The sequence below is a fragment of the Indicator indicator genome, chromosome 3 (assembly GCF_027791375.1).
Source record: "Indicator indicator isolate 239-I01 chromosome 3, UM_Iind_1.1, whole genome shotgun sequence".
Taxonomy (NCBI): Eukaryota; Metazoa; Chordata; class Aves; order Piciformes; family Indicatoridae; genus Indicator; species Indicator indicator.
The window spans coordinates 16,509,683-16,532,715 of record NC_072012.1 but is presented as its reverse complement, the minus strand read 5'-3'; the positions used below and the strand labels follow the sequence as shown (position 1 = coordinate 16,532,715).

Here is a 23,033-nt window from a genome sequence, read left to right as displayed (position 1 = left end):
GCCATTGCACTTTCAGCATTGGAAAATAATCGAGAAATAGTTTGAGAAAGTATTTTCCATAGCAATTGCACCACAGGTTTTATAAGGATTCAGGTTTTCTAATAGTCATGTTATAGTTAGTTCCATAGTATAGGAATATTGAATGTAATTTACTTTACAAATGTAATTAAATAATGGCCTGCATGTATCAGAGTAATTTCTGCAGCATGTTTTAAGGTAAAGGACTCTGAATGTCTTCATAGTGCACTGGCTAATTCTCTCTGGAGAAAGAAATACTACAGCAAGTAGAGAGGGTTTTTAAGCAAGTGATGTGTTTTGAAATACAAGTTACGAGAAATGAAAGTACAGCTTACAAAGAAATGTTTGAATAAAACTGCTCTTTGGGCAAATAAGCTTTGTGGTAAAGGTTTTTAGTCTATTGTAGTAAATTTTGGCTGTTTTCAATGAAAAATTGAGTGTCAGAGTTACGTTATCTTGCAATTGTGAATATCTGAATTTATCCTCTGGACTTTACAGTTGAGGGGTTATCCACGTATCAAGACTGCTGATTACTGCAGTGAATGTCTTCTGTCCCCAGCTGAAGCTGGAGGTTATTTGAGGAGCCTTTACATTTTCTTTAAGCCAAACTAGAATCAGGAAGATGCTGTGATTTGAGCCAGATGGGAACTTATTTGGAATTTAAACACAAATGTAGGTAAAGAATAAATCTGATGAGTTACTTATATGAGCAAGTCTTTCCTTGTGTTTGTATTGAACAACTATATTAAAGCGTTGTTTAAGGAAGAGTGATTTTAACAGCAGCAGTGGGCAGGTGACTGTAAGCTTGCTAAGTCTGAGACTTTTAACTTTATTTAAACTACCACTGTTACTCAAGGAGGCTAATTACAACATGCAGCTTAATGGTCAGAAGCATAGATCCACATGTTTTATTTTCTAAAGTGTCAGATATTTATGCATTTAAGAATATGATTTCTTCTAAGTTTTCTTGAAAAATTCTTGAAAACCTGTGTTAGCCATTGTGGTGAATTTAGAGATGTAAAATCCATTCATTACCTCTAGTCTATTAATAAAGTATTTTTCATTCAAATCTTTGTTCCTCAAGATGAAATCTTGTTTCTTAGAACTTGGAGGCCTTATAGTCCTCACTGTAAGTTGATAATAGTCCAGACTGAACAATAGCAAGAAGACTTTGGTTTTGTGCTGCAGATTACCACCAGTGGGTACCACAGGTAGAGCTTCAGTCAAACCTGAGAGTCGAATATTTTCTCCCAGCGAAATATCTTGAACTGCCTTCTAGTAGGAAACCCAGCATGTTTTCAAGTGGACTCTGCTCCTTACTGGAGTCAGGATTTGATCCCTGCATTCTGCAGCTCCCAATCCTGTGATGTAGACAACATCTTCAGACCTTTCTCTTAACGTGGGAACACCAGAGCTGCTCATCAGAGACAACCAGAACCTTGAGCTCCTCTTAGGCTGCCCAGCCTGGAGATGGGCATCTGTAGTCTATTCCTGGGGCAAAGGCACATACCAGATGTAATGATTCTTAATTCCTGTCTGATTAAATCAGTGAATGTACCTAGTTCAGTTGGATCTTTCATTATTGCGGACAACAGAGCATTAAGATTTTTTTTCTGCTAAGCAATATCTTATTTACATGAGCTTAGTTCAAAGCTGTCTCTGTGACTCCTGTTGGATATCAAGCATTGTACAATTCCAGGCTAATTATGTTAATCAGTCCTGTTCTTCTTCTCTGTATCCCCTAAATGCTTGAGCTGTTAAAGGGAAGCAGCCATCTCAGGGCAGGATGTGCTTATATTATGTTAATATTGTTTACTGCTTCCCATAATTACTTCAAGTGCACAGATCAAAAACATTGGACAATGCAAATTGAAATAGGCTGTGGAGGGTGGGAGAGAAGACTTAGCATTGAGAGAAATAAGGAAGGTAAAACAATGTTAAATTGGCTAGGCTGGGGAAGAAAGAGGAAGAGTTATTGTTATTAGAAAAAAAGATACAATTACACTGATTAATAGGCATTGATTTTGTGTCTGATCCCACTAATCCTTTTTAGAAGAAAAAAAAGCTGTAAGTTGCTTCTGCATAAAAAACACAAAATGGAGAGGTATTTATTTAAAATGTCTTTAGGGACTTGACATAGTTTGTTTGCCTTTCCCTCAGTCCTTGCAGGATAGATTTGAATATTAAGTATGTGAGTACATGTGTGTAGTTAGTGCAGTCTGGTTAGCTGAGAGGAACATCTCCAGGAACTGCTGTGTTCCAGTCCAGTGAGTTACTGAACAGCCTGGGGCTATTTGCTCAGCTTCTGCTCTGCCCTGCTTTTCTGGTGCTCAGCTGCCAGCAGCATCTCAGGGAATAAAATCATGGGGGCTGGCTTAATATGCTCCTGTGAAATTTCAGTGCTTGAATTGTATATGTATGTGGTATTAGTGCATGGCTGTGCAGCTAAAGAAATACGGAGGAAAGTGGTCATAAATGTGCTGCTGAATTAGTTTGGTGATGCAGGGGTAATGTGTCTACTTCCCAGGACAAAAGAGCCTTCTTTCCCTGCTTGGTAGATTCAGATATGCTTTTTGTATGCATATCTGTGTTCAGTTGCAAAATTAGCAGGAAGCAATACTTCAGTAAACTGCGTGATTCATTCCTACTTTGTGATGAAGTAAGGTTTGATTAATTTGCCCAGTGGCTGCCTTCCATACCAGATCAGCAAATGTGAAGATAAGCTGTCAAGTGGTACCAGTTAAGCAGAAGAGTCACTGTGTCACAGGGATGCAGAGCCATCTGATGGGTGTCTTGCCATCAGATGGGTATGTTGCATGCTGCTGGTGGTGCTGGAGGAGAAAGTTTCTTGTGCGTGCAGTCAGCTGCTGGTGTGGCCTTGTAGGGCCATGAAAAATGAGACAGCTGTGTGCTTGTCTTATTGTGAGACCAGTGCTGCTGGTGGACCTAGACAGTGCCTGCAACTGTCATTAAGAACTGAACATTTGAAGTGATGTTTGAAAAGCTTTAACATCTTTGAGCTTAAACTGCAAAACAAACAGCACAAACTCAAGCAGTTTATTAAATTGTTTTTTTTTTTCTCTCCCCCCACCTCTGTTTGCTAATCTTTTGACTTCTGTTCAAATAAGATTAATTCTTAGGTGATACTTGGCATACAAAGGGCCTACTTTCAGTTTGTTAATTTAGTTATATGGGAATGTGCACAGTACTATAATTTTATAGTGTTTACAATCTCAGGTAGCACTGAATGTAGGCTGTTTTTAGTGCATTAAACAGATGTCGATCAGATTTTTTTTTTAATTTGATGTTGTTTGTCTAGAAAACATTCAAATAGTTGGACAGTGCTTCTAAATGAACTGATTATGCTTTTTGCAATGCTGTTCAATAGGAGCACTCTTTTGGTTTTTAAATTAGTTTCCAGGCTGTGTACTGGAAACTTTGACTTGTGTGTGTGGCCTTCAAAAAGGAGTTGACTGTAGCAAGCTTTTCTGTTGGATGAAGGCATTCAAATGTCAGATACAAGTTCTAAATCCTAAATGGCATCTTTTAAATGAAATGAGAGCAAATATAATTCAAGCATTTTGCACAAGACTGTTTCCACAGACTGCAGTAGCAACTACTTTCGTAGCCTTCGTTAGTGTTCTTGTTGCCCTTGCACAGATCTGATACAAGTCTAAAATACTGGATTTAAATGTCCTTCCTATAGAAAATTAGGGTAGGAATTTTTTCATAGTATCAAGACTACATAGGTATTTTTATTTCTATTTTGAAAGAGGGTTTCACATAGTTCCTGCTTTTCAGTTCCTTTTAAGAGAGTTTTGTTTAGGGTTTTATTTATCTGATCTGTAGAGCAGAAAAAGGCAGCATTGGTACTTACAGATGAGCTGCTGTATTTTCAGAAGCTGCAGGTGATGCAGGCAAAGCAGAGCAGACTCATTTGGCATCAGAGTGGTCCAGTTACTTTTGATGAGAAAAACACATTTTTCTTTACTAAGAAAAACAGAAGTTAGAGCCCTGAGAATGAAACTAAATATATGAAGTCTGAAAACTCTGTTCAAAGGCTGCATTTCTAGCTTTCAATTAGTAATCTACCTTTTTTGGACTTAGACTAAGAAATGAAAGACTGTGTTTTAAAAATATTAATTAGCTATCTTGTAATAAGATGGACGTTTGTTGTTTGTTTTTCTACCATCTTTTCCTTTTTATTCAGGGTGAGCTTTGTAGAGTTTTGAGAAAAATGGAAGTTACCTTTCCTAAGTCAAGTCAAATCTCAATGCCTTGAACAGGGCACAGTAGTAAAGGAAGAAAACCTTTTATATGAGCATTTCACCTTACAGTAGTCTGGTCTAATAAAACAAAAAGAAAAATTGCTTAGGCTTCAGTTCAGTGGTACACCACAGGGTGGTTTTACTAAATTAAAAACTGACTTTCTGTTAAGTCCTTGTCTCCTGAAGCTATGGAACTTTTATTTAGAATGTTTAAGACTGAAATAATTCTAGTTCTATACTTACAATGATGTGGGTTTTACTGTGTTTAAAAAATAAATTCCAAGTGTTCACGTGTGTCATTATCTTAGCTCTCTGAAGTTCAGAGTTCTTGTTTACTCGTTACTACATATTGCTACTGAAAAGGATTACTTTTAAGAACCTGTACAGAAATAATTCCGTACCAGGATTAACCGAGAGTAACCTGAACTTTGTCTTTGTTTTCAGTCCAGAGGAGCTTCCGGTCCATGATGCAGCAATAGAAAAGGTAAGTCCAGTGTCTTCTAACTTTTTGGCTAGGAAGTTACACATTTACAGATTTATTACTTTTGAAATATAAATTGTTGTGAAATGAGATGAAGCATTTTAGTGATTGGCATTCCCAAAGAAATGTGTTCAAGTCCCATAAGGACTGTGGTCCTTGAGGCTGTGTTAGCTTGCCCATGGATCTCTTGAGGCCCACACAATCTTTCATTTGCTGTTTCTAATGAGACATGAGTTTTCTCACCCATAAAATGACCTAGTGAAGGAAACAGAGGTACTTAAGGAATCACACCTGGCTCTTCCCTGTAAGAAGAGACCTATTGTCTGTGTCATGACCTGTCATCATCTCTGTTGGGTGGATGGATCGTCCAAGTGGGGAGGTGGCTTTGATGCTGAACTGTAAGTTGCTGTCCCCTGAAGAGTGTAGCGTGCTTTTCTAGTTTAAAGGGTGACAAATACCTTGCCTGGCACCAAAATTTGATGACCTCTGAGTTGACAAGCCAGGTGTATCCTGGACATGTGAGCAAGAACTGTCAGAAGCTGGTGCAGGCCCTATTCTGGAAGTCATTTTGCTGCTGGAGGCTACTGGAGGAGAAGTTTTGGAGCGTGGAAAGTTTTTATTAAAATCATCAGGAACTGAATTTCTTCTTGTTTGTGCCTGGTTATTGTTGGTGTTTCTTCTTGGTGTGTCATGCCTCTTAGGCCAGATCATATCCTTCTTGTTTGTCCATGTGATCTTCTGTGTCATCAAAGACCTCAAGATTAAATATTTGAAGTTAACCCTCTTGGCTGGACAGATCAGTAGAGAGCATGGAGAAGGGATGAAGTGAACTTGTTCTAAGCAGCTCAGCTCCCTGAGTGTTAAAAGCAGCAGTGCTTCTGAAAATTAATTATTTTGAGCTTCAATATAGGGCTGGTAAGAAATACGTCTCACAAAAGAGGGGAACTTCTGAGAGTCTTTTGTGTTGGTTCATGTGTGGTTTTAGGCACACAGCCTGAAATAGTTGGATTTTCCTGCCCTGTTTCATTACCTTTAATAACATAGTAGGGATATATATAATTTCATTTCTATCAGAAGGACACAGCAGGGTGATAAGTCTAGGAGCATCAATATTAGACAGCTTGCAGTTATTATGGAATATGTGTTTTGAAGCTCTGATTCGCTGTGGCTTTGTAGTTGGCCTTAAATTTTGTGGGGAATTTAGTGTCTCCATTCTCTGTCCCATACTGTTTTTGTGCTGTCTCAGACAAAATGTCAGCAGAGAAACCACATTTGTACAAACCAATGTTAAACTGCGAGTCTAGTGTCTTTTTATAATCATATGGTAATACTTCTGTATTAGACTCCTAGTGACACTCCTGATGGTATTCTGACCTCTGCTGGTTTAAGCTTTATCTGTCTTCTGTCAGCAGTGTTTGAATCTTCACAATTTTCAAGATACCATACATATGACAATTAATATGACAATTAATGCAGGCTGAAAGCTTTCTGTGCAGTATCTTTCAAAGTCACTTACTGACAGAACAATTCTTTGACCTTGCTTAGGAGTACTTTGTACATTTCCTAAGTAATTTTTTCATTTCCTTTGCACCTTATGTAAATGGTTGTGAATTTTGAATCTATTCTTCATATACACTCTAGCATAAAGCTTAAGCTGCATTTTCTCTATATGTATCGATGTGAGTGTCTGTGTATATATTAATACTGTATACATAGTATTAATATGAATACAGGTTAATTTTGATGCTTCATTACCTTGCTGGGCATTTGGTGATTTAACTGTATTGAATCATTTTCCTACACTATGAACTACTTAACCTTTAGATGAATCATCCAACACATCTGAGATAAAACTAGGGGAGAAAGAATCATTTAGGAGAGAAAAGCAGACAAAGAATTGACCTCAGGATATCTGGGGTCTGTCTCTGACTGTTTTTTGTAAGTGCTACAGAATGTTTTGTAGGTAATTTTCTGTTTGTTTGGTTTTACCCTAAGTTTACTTGATTACAGTTGTCCAGAGAACAGTCCAGCAAGTTCTGGTTTTGTCTGAGGCTTCTGCTGAAGCATTGCTTTTAAACCTCAACTTTACTGGCCTGGAGAGCAAGCATGCTAGAGTGCTGTACACAAGATGGATGCTTGCCAACTTAACTTCATGCCTTTTTTTTTTTTTTTTTTTTGCTTTCAGTAGTGTATTATTTTCTGACATGAGAGTAAGAGACCTTCTCTGCTTCAGTTAGGGATTTTGTTATTCCCAATGGCAAAAATGCCTCAAAGTGTAAAATGTGCTCAGAAGACAGATAAAAGAATTTATTTATTTCATTTACTTGTGACAACTACATGGAACTTGCCTGAAAAAGCAGCAGCACATCCCTTTACTCTGCAATGCGTGTGTCAGATCTATCCGTGTTTGCTGTGTTGCACCTGTTAGACATGAAAGTGAACATAACTCAGACTGAGGAAAAAATAACTAAAAGTTTTCAACAACCAAACACCGAAATAATTGCTATTTTGACTACAGTAGCATCACTTGAGAACTGGGATAAATTGACACAGGAGACATAAAAGCTTGAACAAACATACAACTAAAGTGAGCTTCTGGCTCAAAAGACCAAAAATCTTGAAAGTAGATCAAACGTACAAACAAAGAGACTCTGGGAGCAGACAGGGCTTTATTTTTCTTACCAATTATCTGAACAGCCTGTTGAGGGCAGAGACCTTTCCTGACTTGATAGCAGTGTTATTCCTGCAGTCTAAACTCTGCCTAGAGAACATCTGCTCTAGGAGATGTTAAAAATGGTTTCTTAAAGGGGGTTGCAAGTGTGGAGGAGAATTGGAAACGGTGTTGTGAAACCTAGGAAATCTGACAAGCCATAGTTTTTCTACAGTTCCCCTCTAACCTGACTCCCAAGAAGAGTGTTTTATATAAAAAAGAAAATTAAATAAAAGGCAAGTGTTTAAGGCATTGCCAAATACAACATGGAACCTAAGCAAGAATGTACGCAATTGATTGCAGCATAAGTAGTTAGCTAAATTAAGGTTGAAAGAGTAGAGGCACTTCTTTCCCCGTAACTTTTATTATACTTCTGTCAGGCTTACATCAGTGGGATTCAAATAAAAATAACTTAAACCAAACTCAGCTAATTTCCAGGATACTTCATGGACTGAATCATGGGGTTGACCTAAACAATCATCCACTCATACTTCTGCAAGTGCAAAGAAGCAGATTGGGCTCCTGGATTGAAGAAGTAATTTGCCCATTTTGTGGCATTGATAGCCAACAAAGAATGCACAAATTCTGATGAGTAAAAGCTAAATGTAAAAATAGAATTCAGTTGAGATAATAAGTAATAATTTATATTTTCTCCCCCTTTTCAGATACAGATTGACATAATACTTAAAGAAAGTACTAATAGGTTTTCAGCTTTGAAATAACTCTTGCATTGTTCCCAGATTGCATCACTTACTATATGAAACAGAGTATCTTTCCTGTCTTTATTAAGCCCTGGATTAGAAGTTGAAGGTTAAGGAGCTGTCCTTTACAAACCCCCCAAATATTTGTGGATATTCATCTTTGAAGATAAAGCAATAACCACACATGTACATTTTGCGCTTTAGCTTTTCCTGTATTGAGCTTCATCTCCAAAGCATTATGAAACAGTTGAAATAGTGTCATTCTTATTTTTAAAATACAGCTATTATTTAACTTTGTAGTATAATCAGAGACACTTTGCCTACTTTACAGCATGGAAAACTGTAAAAATATGTGCTAAAAATCTTCTTATCCTTGAAGCCAGTAACATTTATTTATTTATTTATAATTTGGCTGGGAAGAGCCAAAGTGCCTTGCAATTCCATGGACTAAAATAGGTAATTTCAAGTCCTTATTTGGTTCCCAAATAGAAGAAATTGCAAGCAGCTGTAGCAAAGTCTTCATAGGCAGAATGACCTATGAAGGTATTAGGGTTGTCCCATACTTTTAAAGCCATATGTAATATAAATAATGTATGGATTTCACGTTCATTGCTTATCATGTTGTACTATTTTTAATATAACTGTTTATTTTGAGAAGGTAGAGTTGGTTTTGTTCTGAATTCTCATTTTATCACCTTATTACTGAAATATTCCTATTAGTATTGTAACTTAAGCAAATAGTTCTTAGCTTCAGAAGAAATCCTTGATGTTAAGATACAAGAACGTTTGGGTAAAAATGTACCAAGCCGGAGATGAGGTAGCAAGGCTTTCTGGCTTTTGATGTCCAGAATGGCAATTTATTCCCATATTGGATACTGCACTTCATGCACTTGTTTTTGTTGATGTACTTTCTGACTTTTTAGCTTTGTGTCTTTTAAGAAGGGATGTTTTGTGTGATCACTGGAAAACAGTAGGTAATTATGTTTAGGGTGAGTCTGGATAAAGAAGGTCATAATTTTAGAGTCAACTAATTTTTAAGAGGCTTGCAGCAGAAATTTTTTGCCTGAAAATTTACAGAGAAGAAAAAAAAATGAAGTTTTTTATACTTGCCAAAAATGTGTAGAGAAGAAACCTTGTACTTAGAATCATAGAACAGTTTAGGTTGGAAGGGACATCAGAGATCATCTACTCCAACCTCCCCGCCATGGGCAGGGACACCTCTCAACTAGACTCAGCTGCTCAAGGCCTCATCCAGCCTGGCCTTGAACATCCCCAGGGAGGAAGCATCCACAACCTCCCTGGGCAACCTATTCCAGAGTCCCACGACCCCTGTACTGAAGATCCAGTTTAACCCTACTCTACCTCATCTTAAAGCTTATTCCCCCTTGTTCTATCGCTAGACATCCTTGTGAAAAGTCCTCCAGCCTTCCTGTAGGATCCCTTCAGGTACTGGAAGGCAGCTCTAAGGTCCCATCAGGGTCTTCTGTTCTCTAGGCTGAACAACCCCAGCTCTCTCAGCCTTATCCTCATAGCAGAGGTGTTCCAGCCCTTGGATCTTCTTTGTGGCCTTCCTCTGGGCTTGCTCCAACAGCTCTGTGTCCTTCTTAAACTCCTCTTACAAAATGCCATTCTTTACATGTTACTTAAAGATTTCTGCTCAGTTTTTGTTGACATTTTTTTAATGTTTTAAGTGAACTGGTGTTTCTCTTTGTTACTGTTCATAGATGACTGGATAAAAACACGGTGTTAAACTTTTTCCTCAAATGTTACTAGAAAAATGTCAATAATTTAAAATGTAATCATTTTGGAAAGATTAAAAGATTTCCTTTTTTATTCCCTTTTTTTTTTTCAGCAAAAGCACCTTGAAATTGAAAGAACTACAAAATGGCTTAAGATGCTGAAAAGCTGGGAAAAATACAAGAACAGTGAAAAGGTAACATTATGCTGCTTTTTCATTAGCTATCTATTCTGAATGAATGTATAAACTTGAGTTAGATTATCTCTGAAATCTGAAAAAAACCATTCCACAGTGAAATGAAAAGGCTCTATTTTATTCTTCTGAAATGCAATAATACATAATAACCCAATAATAATAATGATAAACTCCAACAAATCTGGTGGTCAAATGTAAGGAATTTCTAAGGGCAGTGTTGCATAGGTTGTCTGACATTGATAGTAGTAATTGGGTGCTGTACTGCTTTGTACTTGCACTGTGGGATTGGGAGGGGGATCACACAGTGTGTTATGTTCACATCTGCAAAGTACTCTGTGGAGTGTTTCAAGCATCAGACCTGCTTGTCTTGTCTTGCAGAGAGCTAGAAGTTCTGTTTGATTTAGGCTTTGAGAATACAAAGGAGAAAAAAAAGAGAAAAATCTTGATGAACTTGAAAAGAGGGGCCACCTTAATATAGGCAGAGTTGAATTCTTCAGGAGTCACAGATCTCCTACCAAGGGATATGAATTTTAACTTCACTTATGTCTTTGTACGCTGCATATTGTACTAATTAATATCTACATTTAAAGTTACTCTTTTGAATTTCTTATTAAGATCTGTGAGTTTAGTTTATTATTAATCTTCTTCTCTTTTCCAGTTTCCTTTTTCTTTGTTTTCTTTCTTCTAATTTTTTATTCTTTTTTTTTTCTCCCCATCCCCCCCCTTTTTTTTTTTTTTTTTTTTTTTTAACTTTCCTGGGTTTTGGCAGCCCAGGTTTACTGAACAGCCCAGGACAGTCATGGGTCAGTGCAAACTGCCTTGAAAAACTCCTGTAAGAAACTGATTAGTCATAACATAGGGCATATAGTTTGGTGGTTAAATTATCACACTTGCCAGCACAGATACCTTAGGATATCCTAAGAGAGTTGGTTGTTTAAAAATAGTGTTGCACTAAGTTAGAAAGTGAAAAATATGTATAGGAAAGCTTTCAATGCCCTGTACCCCCAGGGATAAGTCTGGTTTTTCTGTGAATAATTTTGTCACGCAGCATTCATAATCTCAGAGAAGTGAATTCTTTCAGTGGTGTGAATGATACCTACTTTTGAATAGAAAACTTCATACTGTGATGAACTTTTTCTATTTTGGAATCAAGATGGAAAAACTGAAGTCTGCTGGCAGCTTCTTAATAGTGCCCAACACTTCTTGACTTAATTTTATTTATTTTCCCCCCCCTATGTGTAGCTGCAGATGAATTTTAAGGAAGTGAATTTGCCATTAATAATCTTTAAATTGTTTTAAGAATTTTTAGTTACAGAATTGTTTTTCTCCTACGTAAACAATAAGTAATGGTCTGGGGGTTTTGACAAAAAGTGGGTTATGTTCAGTATGCTCTTAAGTGCTAAGTGCTTTTACTTGCTTTAAAAGCTGGCTAGGGATTTTCATGTCAATAGTTTATTTGTTGGAATTTGTAGTCTTGGTCACCTTAAAATCATGGAAGAATTCCAGATGGGAAAAAGCATCCTGGAAGAGGCTATATTGCCAGCACTGTGCTGGGGAGGTTTTCTTAAGTGTTCTTGTGGCTTTTTGGTGGATAATGCACAGAATCAGAGTAATCATAGAATCAGTCAGGGTTGGAAGGGACCACAAGGACCATCCAGTTCCAACCCTGCTGCTGTGGGCAGGGACACCTCACACTAGATCAGGCTGGCCAGAGCCTCATCCAGCCTGGCCTTAAACACCTCCAGGGATGGGGCCCCAACCACCTCCCTGGACAACCCATTCCAGGCTCTCACCACTCTCATGGTGAAGAACTTCTTCCTCACGTCCAGCCTGAATCTCCTCACTTCCAGCTTTATTCCATTCCCCCTAGTCCTATCACTCCCTGATATCCTAAAAGGTCCCTCCCCAGCTTTCTTGTAGGCCCCCTTCAGATACTGGAAGGCCACAAGAAGGTCACCTCGGAGCCTTCTCTTCTCCAGACTGAACAGCCCCAACTCTTTCAGTCTGTCCTCATAGGAGAGGTGCTCCAGCCCTCTGATCATCCTGGTGGCCCTTCTCTGGACACATTCCAGCATGTCCATATCCCTCTTGTAACAGGGGCTCCAGAACTGGATGCAGTACTCCAGGTGGGGTCTCACCCATAACACTACCTTTGATTTTGAGACTAGTAGCTATGGCTTGCACTTCACTTTTGTTAAAAGCACCAAAGCCAGTGGTTGGTATTTTTCAGGGTATAAATTAGAAGCCAACAAATTAATTTTCTTAAAGTATGAAGTGAATGCATCAATGAGTAATAATTTGTTTTGCAAGTTTTTTCTTGTAATCCTACTTTCCACCCTGTCATCTTCTCTGGAGGGAGAAACTGAAGCTCTTAACACTGGTGGCTTTGTTTCTTTAATGTGGTGGTTGGGTAATTTGAAGAGCAAATATGTTCTCAAGTCTAAGGGATGATCAAAAATCTGTGTAACAGCTACTTTGTTTGCAAAGAGAATGTTAAATACTTTTCAGGTAACACAATAGCTACATATTGTCTTCCTCTTCAGCCATTGGTGATGTCAGTCCATGATACACTGACTTAACTGAATAGTCCTCTGTCACCAAACATGCAGAAGATAGAGCATGTCAGCTGAGCAGAAAGAGTTTCAGTTCATGTAACAAATTATAGGCTGAGCTGTAAATACTGGCAAGATTAATTCAATATGCTCATAAAGGGGATGCACTTTGCTTGAGGCTAGAAAAATTTCTCACTGATTGTTGAACTCTGGTGGAGCACATGTGACTTCAAAACCAAGGGTGTTTTCTTTCTTTTTTTGCCTCTCATGTTATGTGGTAAGTGAACCAGAACATACAGAATAAAGATTCAGCCTCCTCCTCCTGAGCATGCAGTGGAAGGTCAGGCATTGTCACTGCTCATTATGGAACGCCTGGTGATATACTCAGGGTTGTATAAAACTCAAAAATAAAAACAGTTTTTATCTAAAAGTGTGTTGGAAGAATGCACCAGCTTTCCTTGCTCACCTTCTTGAAGCACAGAAGCAATACCTGAAAGAACAATTGCAGACTCTTGCTTGCTGTCTTCACTGGATTGGATAAAGTGGTTAACACTGGAGGAACAAATTGCTAAAGAAAAATAAACAGCCTGTGTCTTAAAAAGACTCACTTCACCTGGCACTCCCATGGTTTCTGGGCAGTCAGGCTGCTTCTGAAAACGGCTGTGTTTAAAAACAGCGCTAAAGGAATGTTACAGAACAGAAGTAGTAACAATGTTGCATGGTTATTGATTATAATTGCAGTGATGTCTTGGTTTTGGAAAACAGCATACTTGAGATGCCTGTGCTCTTAAAAAGAGGGCAGTGGAGTGTCAGAGAAGGTGATGGTCCCAGGGATAGAGCAGGTGTGTACAAAGTACAGGACTTCAGAAAGGCTGTTGGTAATAAACCCTCATAATATACAGCTGAGAGAAATTTGGCTTGAAGAAATGTGTTCATGTGTACTCATGCTGCACACATACTGAAAATGAATCCATATTTTTTTATTACATGATCCAAAACTGTCATATGCTTAATTGCAAAATACAGTTTTAATTTAATATACTTGCAGGGCTGCCTATAGGCTGCTTCCTTATTTTTTTCCATCATAACTTCACAAGGAGAATTAATGAGAAAATATTAACACCGATGTGAGTGTGAGATGCTTCAATTTGTGTCTTTCCCATATCTTTATTGTAGAAGACTGTCTTGAGAGAGGTGGGGAGTTTGGGAACTTCACACTGTGTTTCTCTTAGAGATTCTGTTCTTAAACCAAATTTGAGAGAAGATGAAAGTAAAAAAATTGGGTGTGGGAGAGAGTGAATGGAGGGCAGCAGTGTGTGACCATGAGGAGATGGACGAGTTGTCACATTGAGACCAGAAATGTGCCATTCTTTACTATATTTTTATTTATGATTTAGAGGTAATGAAGGATGATGTAATAAAATGAACTCATACACAGCTCTGAAGCTGTGTGAAGTCACAGAATGGTTTGAACTGAAAGTGACCTTAAAGATCATCTACTTCTAGTCCTGCTGCCATGCACAGGGGCACCTTCCACTAGACTAGGTTGCTCAAAGCCCCATCCATCCTGGCCTTGAACACTTTCAAGGATAAGATACCCACAACTTACCTGGGCAGCCTGCTTTCCAGTGTTCCTGTCTGTGTCCTCCTTGCATTATGGGCTCCAGAACTGAGTACAATACTCCAGGTTGGGTCTCATGAGAGCAGCATCGAGGGATAGAGCTGCTTCCCTCAACCTGCAGTGCACAATTCTTTTGATGCAGCCTGGGATACAGTTGACTTTCTGGGCTGCGAACACATGTTGCCAGGTCATGTTGAGTTTCTTGTCATGCATCACCCCCACTCACTCTCAACCCACACACTTCCCAACCTGTATTGATACTGGAGATTGCCCCAACCTGGATGCAGGACCTTGTACTTGGTCTTACTGAACTTTGAGATTTGCACTGGCCCACTGTTTAAATCTGTCAAGGTCCTTCCGGATGGTATCTTTTCCCTCCAACTTGTTGACCACACTGCAGCTCGGTGTCGTCAGCAAGCTTGCCACTGTCCATGTTGCTAACAGGAACGTAAACAGTGCCAGTCCCAGCACCAACACCTGTAGAACACTGCCTGTCACTTCTGTCTGCCTCGACACCTCCAATTCAGTGCAAGGATGTTGTGTGGGACAATGTCAAATGCTTTGCACAAGTCCAGGCAGATGATGTCAGTTGCTCTTCCACCAGTGCTGTAACCTCATTGTAGCAGGCCACCAAATTTGTCAGCTACAATTTGCCCTTAATGAAGCCATGTTCGTTGTCATCAGTCACCTCATTATTTTCTGTGTGCCTTAGCAGAGTTTCCAGGAGCATCATCTCCATGATCTTGGAGTAACTTAGTGATTTGATCCAGTAGCTCCCTCAGGACCCATCTCATCAGGTCCCTGACATTCCTGGGACAATTGTGAGGCAGGATACCAGTTCGCTGGGCCCCATCCTGTTCGATATCTTTATTGATGATCTGGATGAGGGGATTGAGTCCATCATCAGTAAATTTGCAGATGACACCAAGCTGGGAGCAGGTGTTGATCTGTTAGAAGGTAGAAGGGCTCTGCAGAGGGACCTTGACAGGCTGGACAGATGGGCAGAGTCCAACATGATGGCATTCAACAAATCCAAGTGCCAGGTGCTCCACTTTGGCCACAACAACCCCATGCAGAGCTACAGGCTGGGGTCAGAGTGGCTGGAGAGCAGCCAGGTGGAAAAGGACCTGGGGGTACTGGTTGACAGCTGCCTGAACATGAGCCAGCAGTGTGCCCAGGTGGCCAAGAGAGCCAATGGCATCCTGGCCTGCATCAGGAATAGTGTGGCCAGCAGGAGCAGGGAGGTCATTGTACCCCTGTACACAGCACTGGTTAGGCCACACCTTGAGTACTGTGTCCAGTTCTGGGCCCCTCAGTTTAGGAAAGATGTTGAATTGCTGGAGCATGTCCAGAGAAGGGCAACGAGGCTGGTGAGAGGCCTTGAGCACAAACCCTATGAGGAGAGGCTGAGGGAGCTGGGACTGTTTAGCCTGGAGAAGAGGAGGCTCAGGGGAGACCTCATTGCTGTCTACAACTACCTGAAGGGAGGTTGTAGCCAGGAGGGCTTTGGTCTCTTCTCCCAGGCAACCAGCAGCAGAACAAGGGGACACAGTCTCAAACTGCACCAGGGGAGGTTTAGGCTGGAGGTGAGGAGAAAGTTCTTCACAGAGAGAGTGGTTGGCCATTGGAATGGGCTGCCCAGGGAGGTGGTGGAGTCACCATCCCTGGAGGTGTTCAAGAGGGGATTGGACGTGGCACTTGGTGCCATGGTTTAGATAGTCATGAGGTTTAGGGTGACAGGTTGGACTCGATGATCTTTGAGGTCTCTTCCAGCCTTCTTGGTTCTATGATTCTATGATTCCACTGCTGTCCCAAGGGCTGTAGGGGATAGTGGATTATGCAACACCCACAATGGTAACAAATACTCCTCTGCTAAGTCTCTGAAGTGTCTATATACCAATGCAAGAAGCATGGGGAATAATAAGCAGGATGAACTGGAAATCTGGGTGCAGTTGCAGGGTTATGATCTTGTTGCAATTACAGAGCCATGGTGGGACAGCTCCCATGACTGGAATGTGGTTATGGAGGGCTATGTTCTTTTCAGGAAGGACAGGCTGACAAGGTGAGGTGGTGGAGTTGCTCTCTATGTGAATAAGCAACTGGAATGTGTTGAGCTCAACCCAGGGGCAGATGATAAAAGCATTGAAAGCTTATGGGTAAGAGTGAAGGGACGTACAAACACGGATGATACGGTTGTGGGGGTTTACTACAGACCACTGAACCAGGGAGAAACTACTGATGAGGCCTTCTACAGGCAGCTGGAAGTAGCCTCAAGATCAAGTGCCCAGGTGCTTGTGGGTGACTTCAACCACTCGGATATTAGTTGGAAAGATCACACAGCCAAGCACAAACAGTCCAAAAGGTTCCTGCAGTGCACTGATGACAACTTTCTCCTGCAAGTAGTTGAAGAACCAACCAGGAGAAGTGCCATACTGGACCTGATAGTAACAAACAAAGGACTGGTTGTAGTTGTCAAGGTTGGGGTAATCTTGGTTGCAGTGACCATGACACGTTAGAGTTTAATATCAACAGACAAAGAAGCAGGGTGATAAGTAGAATTTCAACCCTGGACTTTAAAAGGGCCAACTTTCCCCTTTTTAAGACTCTACTTGGAAATATCCAATGGACTAGGGCTCTGGAAGGAAAGGGGGCCCAAGAGAGCTGGTTGATGTTCAAACATTACCTCCTCTAAGCTCAAGAGAAATGTTTTCCCATGAAAAAAATAATCAAGTAAGGCAAGGAGAAGACCTGCATGGATAAGCAAGGGCCTCTTAGTAAAACTCAAAAAAGAGGTTTACAATATGTGGAAAAAAGGACTGGTCAATTGGGAGCATTATAGACATATAGCCAGAGAAAGCCAAGGCCCTCCTGGAACTGAATCTTTCCCCAGGGGTGAAGGAGACCAAGAAGATTTTTTTCAAATACATCAGTGATAAAAGGAAGAGCAGGCAAAAGGTGGGCACACTGCTGAATGAGAGGGGGGATGCAGTAACTGCTGATGCAGAGATGGCAGAGTTGCTGAATGCCTGTTTTGCCTCAGTCTTCATTCCTAAGACCAGCCCTCAGGAACCTCAGTCTCTAGAGACAAGGGAGCAGAACTGGAGAGATTTGGACATTCCACTGGTCAGTCAGGTTAGAGATCTCTTACACCATCTGAAAACACACAAATCCGTGGGCCCTGGTGGGATGCATCCACGAGTGCTGAGAGAGCTGGCTGATAGTGTTGCTGAACCTCTCTCCATCATCTTTGAAAAGTCCTGGAGAACAGGAGAGGTGCCTGATGACTGGAAGAAAGCAAATGTCACTCCACTCTTCAAAAAAGGCAAGAAGGTGGACCCAGGCAACTACAGACCAGTCAGCCTCACCTCCATCCCTGGAAGGATGATGGAGCAGCTCATCCTGGAGGTAATCTCTAACCACGTGGCAGACAAGAAGGTTATCAGGAGTAGCCAACATGGATTTATCAAGGGGAGATCCTGTCTAACTAATCTGATAGCCTTCTATGAAGTTATGACCAAGCGGGTAGCTGAGGGAAGAGCAGTGGATGTCATATATCTTGACTTCAGTAAAGCTTTTGATACAGTCTCCCATAACATCCTCATAGAAAAGCTCAGGAGATGTGGCATAGATGGCTGGTCAGTGAGGTGGATTGCAAACTGGCTCCACAACAGAGTTCAGAGGGTCATCATCAGTGGGACAGAGTCAGCTTGGAGGCCTGTGGCAAGTGGTGTCCCCCAGGGATCAATACTGGGTCCAGTTTTGTTCAATATATTTATCAGTGACTTGGGTGAGGGCAAGTTCACTGATGACACAAAACTGGGGCGGTTGGCTGACACCTGTCAGGCTGTGCAGCCATCCAGTGTGACCTGGACAGGCTGGAGAGCTGGGTGCAGGCAAACCACATGAAGTTTAATAAGGACAAGGGCAGGGTCCTGCACCTGGGGAGAAATAACAACAGGCACCAGGACAGCTTAGGGGCTGCCCTGCTGGAAGGCAGCTCCACAGAGAAAGATCTTGGAGTGCTGGTGGACAGCAAGTTCTCCATGGAACAACAATGTGCTCTTGTGGCCAAGAGAGCCAATGGGATCCTGGGATGCATCAAGAAAGGTGTGTCCAGCAGGTCTAGGGATGTTCTTCCACCTCTCTGCTCTGCCCTGGTGGGACCACACCTGGAATACTGTGTCCAGTTTTGGGCTCCCCAGTTCAAGAAAGAGAACTGCTGGAGAGAATCCAGTGGAGAGCCATGAGGATGATTAGGGGATTTGAGCATCTCCACTATGAAGTGAAACTGAGATCCCTGGGCCTGTTTAGTCTGGAGAAGACTGAGAGGGGATCTGAGCAATGTCTGTAAGTATCTGAGGGGTGAGTGTCAAGTGGAGGGGGCCAGGCTCTTTTCAGTGTTTCACAGTGATAAGACAAGGAACAATGAGTTCAAACTTGAACACAGAAGATTTCAGCTCAACAGGAGGAGAAACTTCTTTACAGTGAGGGTGACAGAGCACTGGAACAGGCTGCCCAGGGGGGTTGTGGAGTCTCCTTCTCTGGAGACTTTCAAAACCCACCTGGATGCATTCCTGTGCAGACTACCCTAAGTGATCCTGCTCTGGCAGGGTGGTTGGACCTGATGATCTCTTGAGGTCCCTTCCAACCTCTGATATACTGTGATACTGTGACATATGCACCTTCAGGTTCTTGAACCTGATCTTGTACAGTGGGTGGTTATTCATTCTCCCAGTCCCTGCTTTTGCCTTCTCAGACTTGGGTGGTGTGGCTGGAGCACTTGCTGATGAAGGCTGAGGCAAAAAGGTGATTTTATACCTCAGCCTTCTCCATATTCTGGGTAACTAGGTCTATTTACTTTCAGAGAGGGCCTGTGTTTCCCCTAGTCTGCCTTTTATCACCAGAGTACCTATAGGAGTTTTTTTTGTTGCTCTTGTTGTCCCTGGCCAGACTTAATTCTCTCAAGACTTTGGCTCTCCTAACCTGATCCCTGGCTGTTCAGATAATTTATTTGTGTTCACCCCAGGGTGCCTGTCCTTGCTTCCACCCTCTGTAGGCCTCCTTTTTGTGTTTGAGTTTGTCCAGGAGCTCCTTGTTCATCCATGCAAGCCTCCTGGTGTTTCTGCCTGCCTTCCTCTTCGTATATGAAACTCCTTGATTCCTGTGTGATTGTTTAGGCATCTTTTCAATGTAGTCATCATGATTCTTACAGACACTCGCCTCTGAAGTGTGTAAGTGCCCTGGTGTCTTTGCATGATTGATATTTATCAAAACAAAGCTTTCATCTTCCCATCACTCATTTCTTACGCAGGAAGTGTCGTAGAGCAGCAAAGTTTATGTTTCAGTGTGGTCTTTCTCTAGCTTACTGCTTTTATTTCCTATTTGTATTCTACTGCTTAATAATCCAGGCTGCAATCAACCACTACAGACAGTAAATCCTTCCTGGCTTAGTATGATCATAACTTTCAGGAAAGATTAAATGAAATTGTTATATGTTCTATTCCCATTTGAGTATTTCCACCAAAGTATTTCTGTCATTCACTGTCTACCTTCATCTCTCTGTGATTGAAGTTCCCTAAATTGAGAGGGAAAGGAAGAAGAGAAACAATCAGGCTAGCTGGCAATTTCCAGCTGTTCTGGCATTCACACAGAACATTATAATCAAGTCTCCACTTAGTTTGGAGTCTGAACACTGAGCCTTAATGAAGAACCCTCTTTGCATTCCTGAGATTTTTTTGAATGAGATGGAGCAACTCTTGTATATAGACTACTTCTTCCTTTTATGCAACCCACAGAAGCTGAAGAACCTCTAAAGGCAGAAGCCTTTATAAATATACTTTCTTTTCATTACAAAGATACTTTCTTGTCAGCTTTCAGATTTTAATTCTTGTGCTTCTCATCACTGATTCTTTTTGAGGTGGCAGAATCCCTCGCTGCTTGTGCAGCTCTTCCTGACATAACCAAGTTTTATTTTCAAGAAAAACAGTTTTATATCTTGTGGAAGTAAGAATGCCAGTTCACTCTTCAGTCCTGTGTGAAGGTGGCCTTATTTCTTGTCCAGGAACTAGTTGGGTTTGTGAGCTGAAGTGCTTGGAACAGGGGAGGGGTGGGTAGGTTGTGTGTGTTCTAGGTTTTTTGCATCAGGGCCACACTGAATGTTGAATGTTACACATTTCAGTAATTGAGATGATAGCTAATTGGGAACATCCCACATATGAGAGGGTTTTTTTCTGTCTTACTTTGTAAGCTTTTTAATTAATTTTGTATGTTCTGTTTCACAGTGGAAAGGTCCAATTTACAGGTCTAATTTATTTCTGCATGAGAAGCTTCTTTTGAATCCCTAGATGAGAGGCCCTCATCTAGTGTCCACTTGTCCTATCTTCTTTGGAATCAACAATATAAATAATTGCAAGAATTTATAACAGCTGTCTTTGGCTGAATATCAGCCTAGATGTGATACAGAACTTAAACCTGTATTTTTATATAAGTTATATTTATATGATTATATCTACAAAAGTAACTTTCTCAATCCCAGATTTCATAATTCCATTCTTTGAATGATACAATTTTTCATACAACTGTTTTCTGAACTCTGAGTTTAATTAGTGATATTTAATTTTGAGGTATTATCTTAAGAAAGCCTTAATTTTAAAGAAAGCCTTAATTTTAAAGAACTCAACATTTCATCATCCCAGAAGCAGAAGAAAAAGTAGCCTCCTGAATTTTTGTACTTCCTGATTCAGAAAGAATAGATGAGATAAGGGTTCTGCAAGCAGCTAGACCCCACCCCAGCATTTTGTCACTGTTTTCAACCTTACATTTTATAAGGAACTAGAAGACAGCAGAGGGCAGTAGTATGGTGCTTATGGGAAGAGACTCAGTTAACGAAATCAGTTTGCTAATTTATATTGTCTTTAACTGTTTGATGCTTGAGTAAATACCAGAAATGAGTTTTGCTCTGAAGTATATGTGGGTTCCCCTGCCCTTCTTGCATGTCATCCCTGTCCTCCTCCCCTGCCCACCAACCCATCCTCCCGCCAACCCAGATGCCCAGCTGTGGAATTTTCACAGAACTGCAGAATCACATAGGATCACAGGATGGTTGAGGTTGGAAGGCATCACTGGAGGTCATGTGGTCTACCTGCCCTGTTTGAGCATGGCCACCTACCAGCCAGCTGCCCTGGACCATGTCCAAACAGCTTTTGAATATCTCCATGCATGGAGACTCCACAGCCTCCCTAGATGGTTACCTTCACAGTACGAAAGTGTTTCCTGATGTTCAGAGGGAATCTCCAGTGTTCAGTTTGTGTCCATTGCCTTTGGTCCTGTCACTGGACACCACTGAAAAAATCCTCTGTCTGTGCTCTTGACATCTTCTCTTCAGGTATTTATATACATGAAATTGCCCTAAGCCTCCTCTTCTCCAGGTTGAACAGTTCCAGCTCTCTCACACTTTTCTCACAGCAGAAAGCACAGAATGGTAGGTGTTGGAAAGGACCTCTGGGGATCATCTAGTCGAGGCCTTCTGTTACAGCAGGTGCACCTGGAGCAGTTTGCATGGAATTGCATCTAGGTTGATTTTGAAAAATCTTCAGAGGAGACTCAACCTCTCTGGGCAGCCTTTTCCAGTGCTCTGTCGCAGCTGAGGTGGAAATTCCTGTGTTCTGGTTTATGCCCGTTACCCCTTATCCTATCAGTGGGCATCACTGAAAAGTGACTGGCCTCATCCTCTTGACACTGGCATAAAGTTCTTTCCTTTTCATAGCTCTCTGGACTCTATCCAGTGTGTCCATGTCTGTCTTGTGCTGAGGAGACCAGAAGTGAGCACAGTATTCTGGATGTGGTCTTACTACTCATGAGCAGAGGAGAGGGATCACTTCCCTCAACCTGCTGGCAGTAGTTTTGTCTAATGCAACCCAGGATACCATTAGTTTTCTTTGCTTCAAGGGCTCTCTGCTGGCTCTTGTTCAACTTGTCATCCACCTTATGAACCTTATGTCCTTTTCTGCCAAACATCTTTCCAGCTGAGTAGCCCTCAGCGTGTACTGACTGGTGGGTGGAGTTGTTCCTCACAAGGTGCAGGACTTGGCACCTCTCCTTGTTGAACATCATGAGGTTCATGTCAGCCCATTCCTCCAGCTTGTCAGGATGTCTCTGGGTGGTATCATGACCCTCTGGCATATCAGCCCTGCCTCTCAATTTGCTGTTGTACATGAAGTTATTTGCACAAGTTTCCACGTTACCATTTGTGTGATGGAGCCTGTGCCATGATCAGGTCTGTGCTTAACTGTCTCCTGTATGTGGCAAAGTCTTTAGTCTCATGTTCTGCTGTGTCTTGAGGCAGGACCTTGTAATGATTGGAATGCCTGAGAGTTTTTTTCTGCACCTAAATAAAAGAATAGTTGGAACAGCAGAGTCAGCTGGATATAGACATAAAATGGTTTTCAAGAAGCTCTGAATGTTATTTGGGTTTATTCTGTCAGGTAGTGCAATAATTCTGATGTTAGCTACTGAAAATGTTTGCTTTCCTTCTGGTTTTTTTTGCATAACTGCAGTGGGCTGATGAAAATGCTGTCTCTGTCCTTTCCACTCTCCTTAAAGTTATATTTGCAGACTAATTTTTCAGTCTTTTCTTTTTAAAGCTCTTCCGCAAATCTTTGTTTCAGTTTTTACTTATTACTTCAAGGGTTCCCTTAGTGTTTGACTATCTGGGAATTGCAGAAGATGGAAAAGCTGTAAATGCCATTAG

At 41.1% G+C, this 23,033-nt stretch overlaps 1 protein-coding gene across 2 annotated transcripts in view; it reads left to right on the top strand.

Annotated features, from left to right (window-relative positions):
* USP6NL (USP6 N-terminal like) overlaps window positions 1-23,033 on the top strand; it is a 110,625-nt gene that overhangs the window by 50,867 nt on the left and 36,725 nt on the right. For both annotated transcript variants that reach the window (XM_054399645.1, XM_054399646.1), the window contains exons 4-5: window positions 4,731-4,770; window positions 10,031-10,111. In XM_054399645.1, coding sequence (XP_054255620.1) covers window positions 4,731-4,770; window positions 10,031-10,111 — 121 coding nt within the window. The remainder of the gene's footprint in view (window positions 1-4,730; window positions 4,771-10,030; window positions 10,112-23,033) is intronic.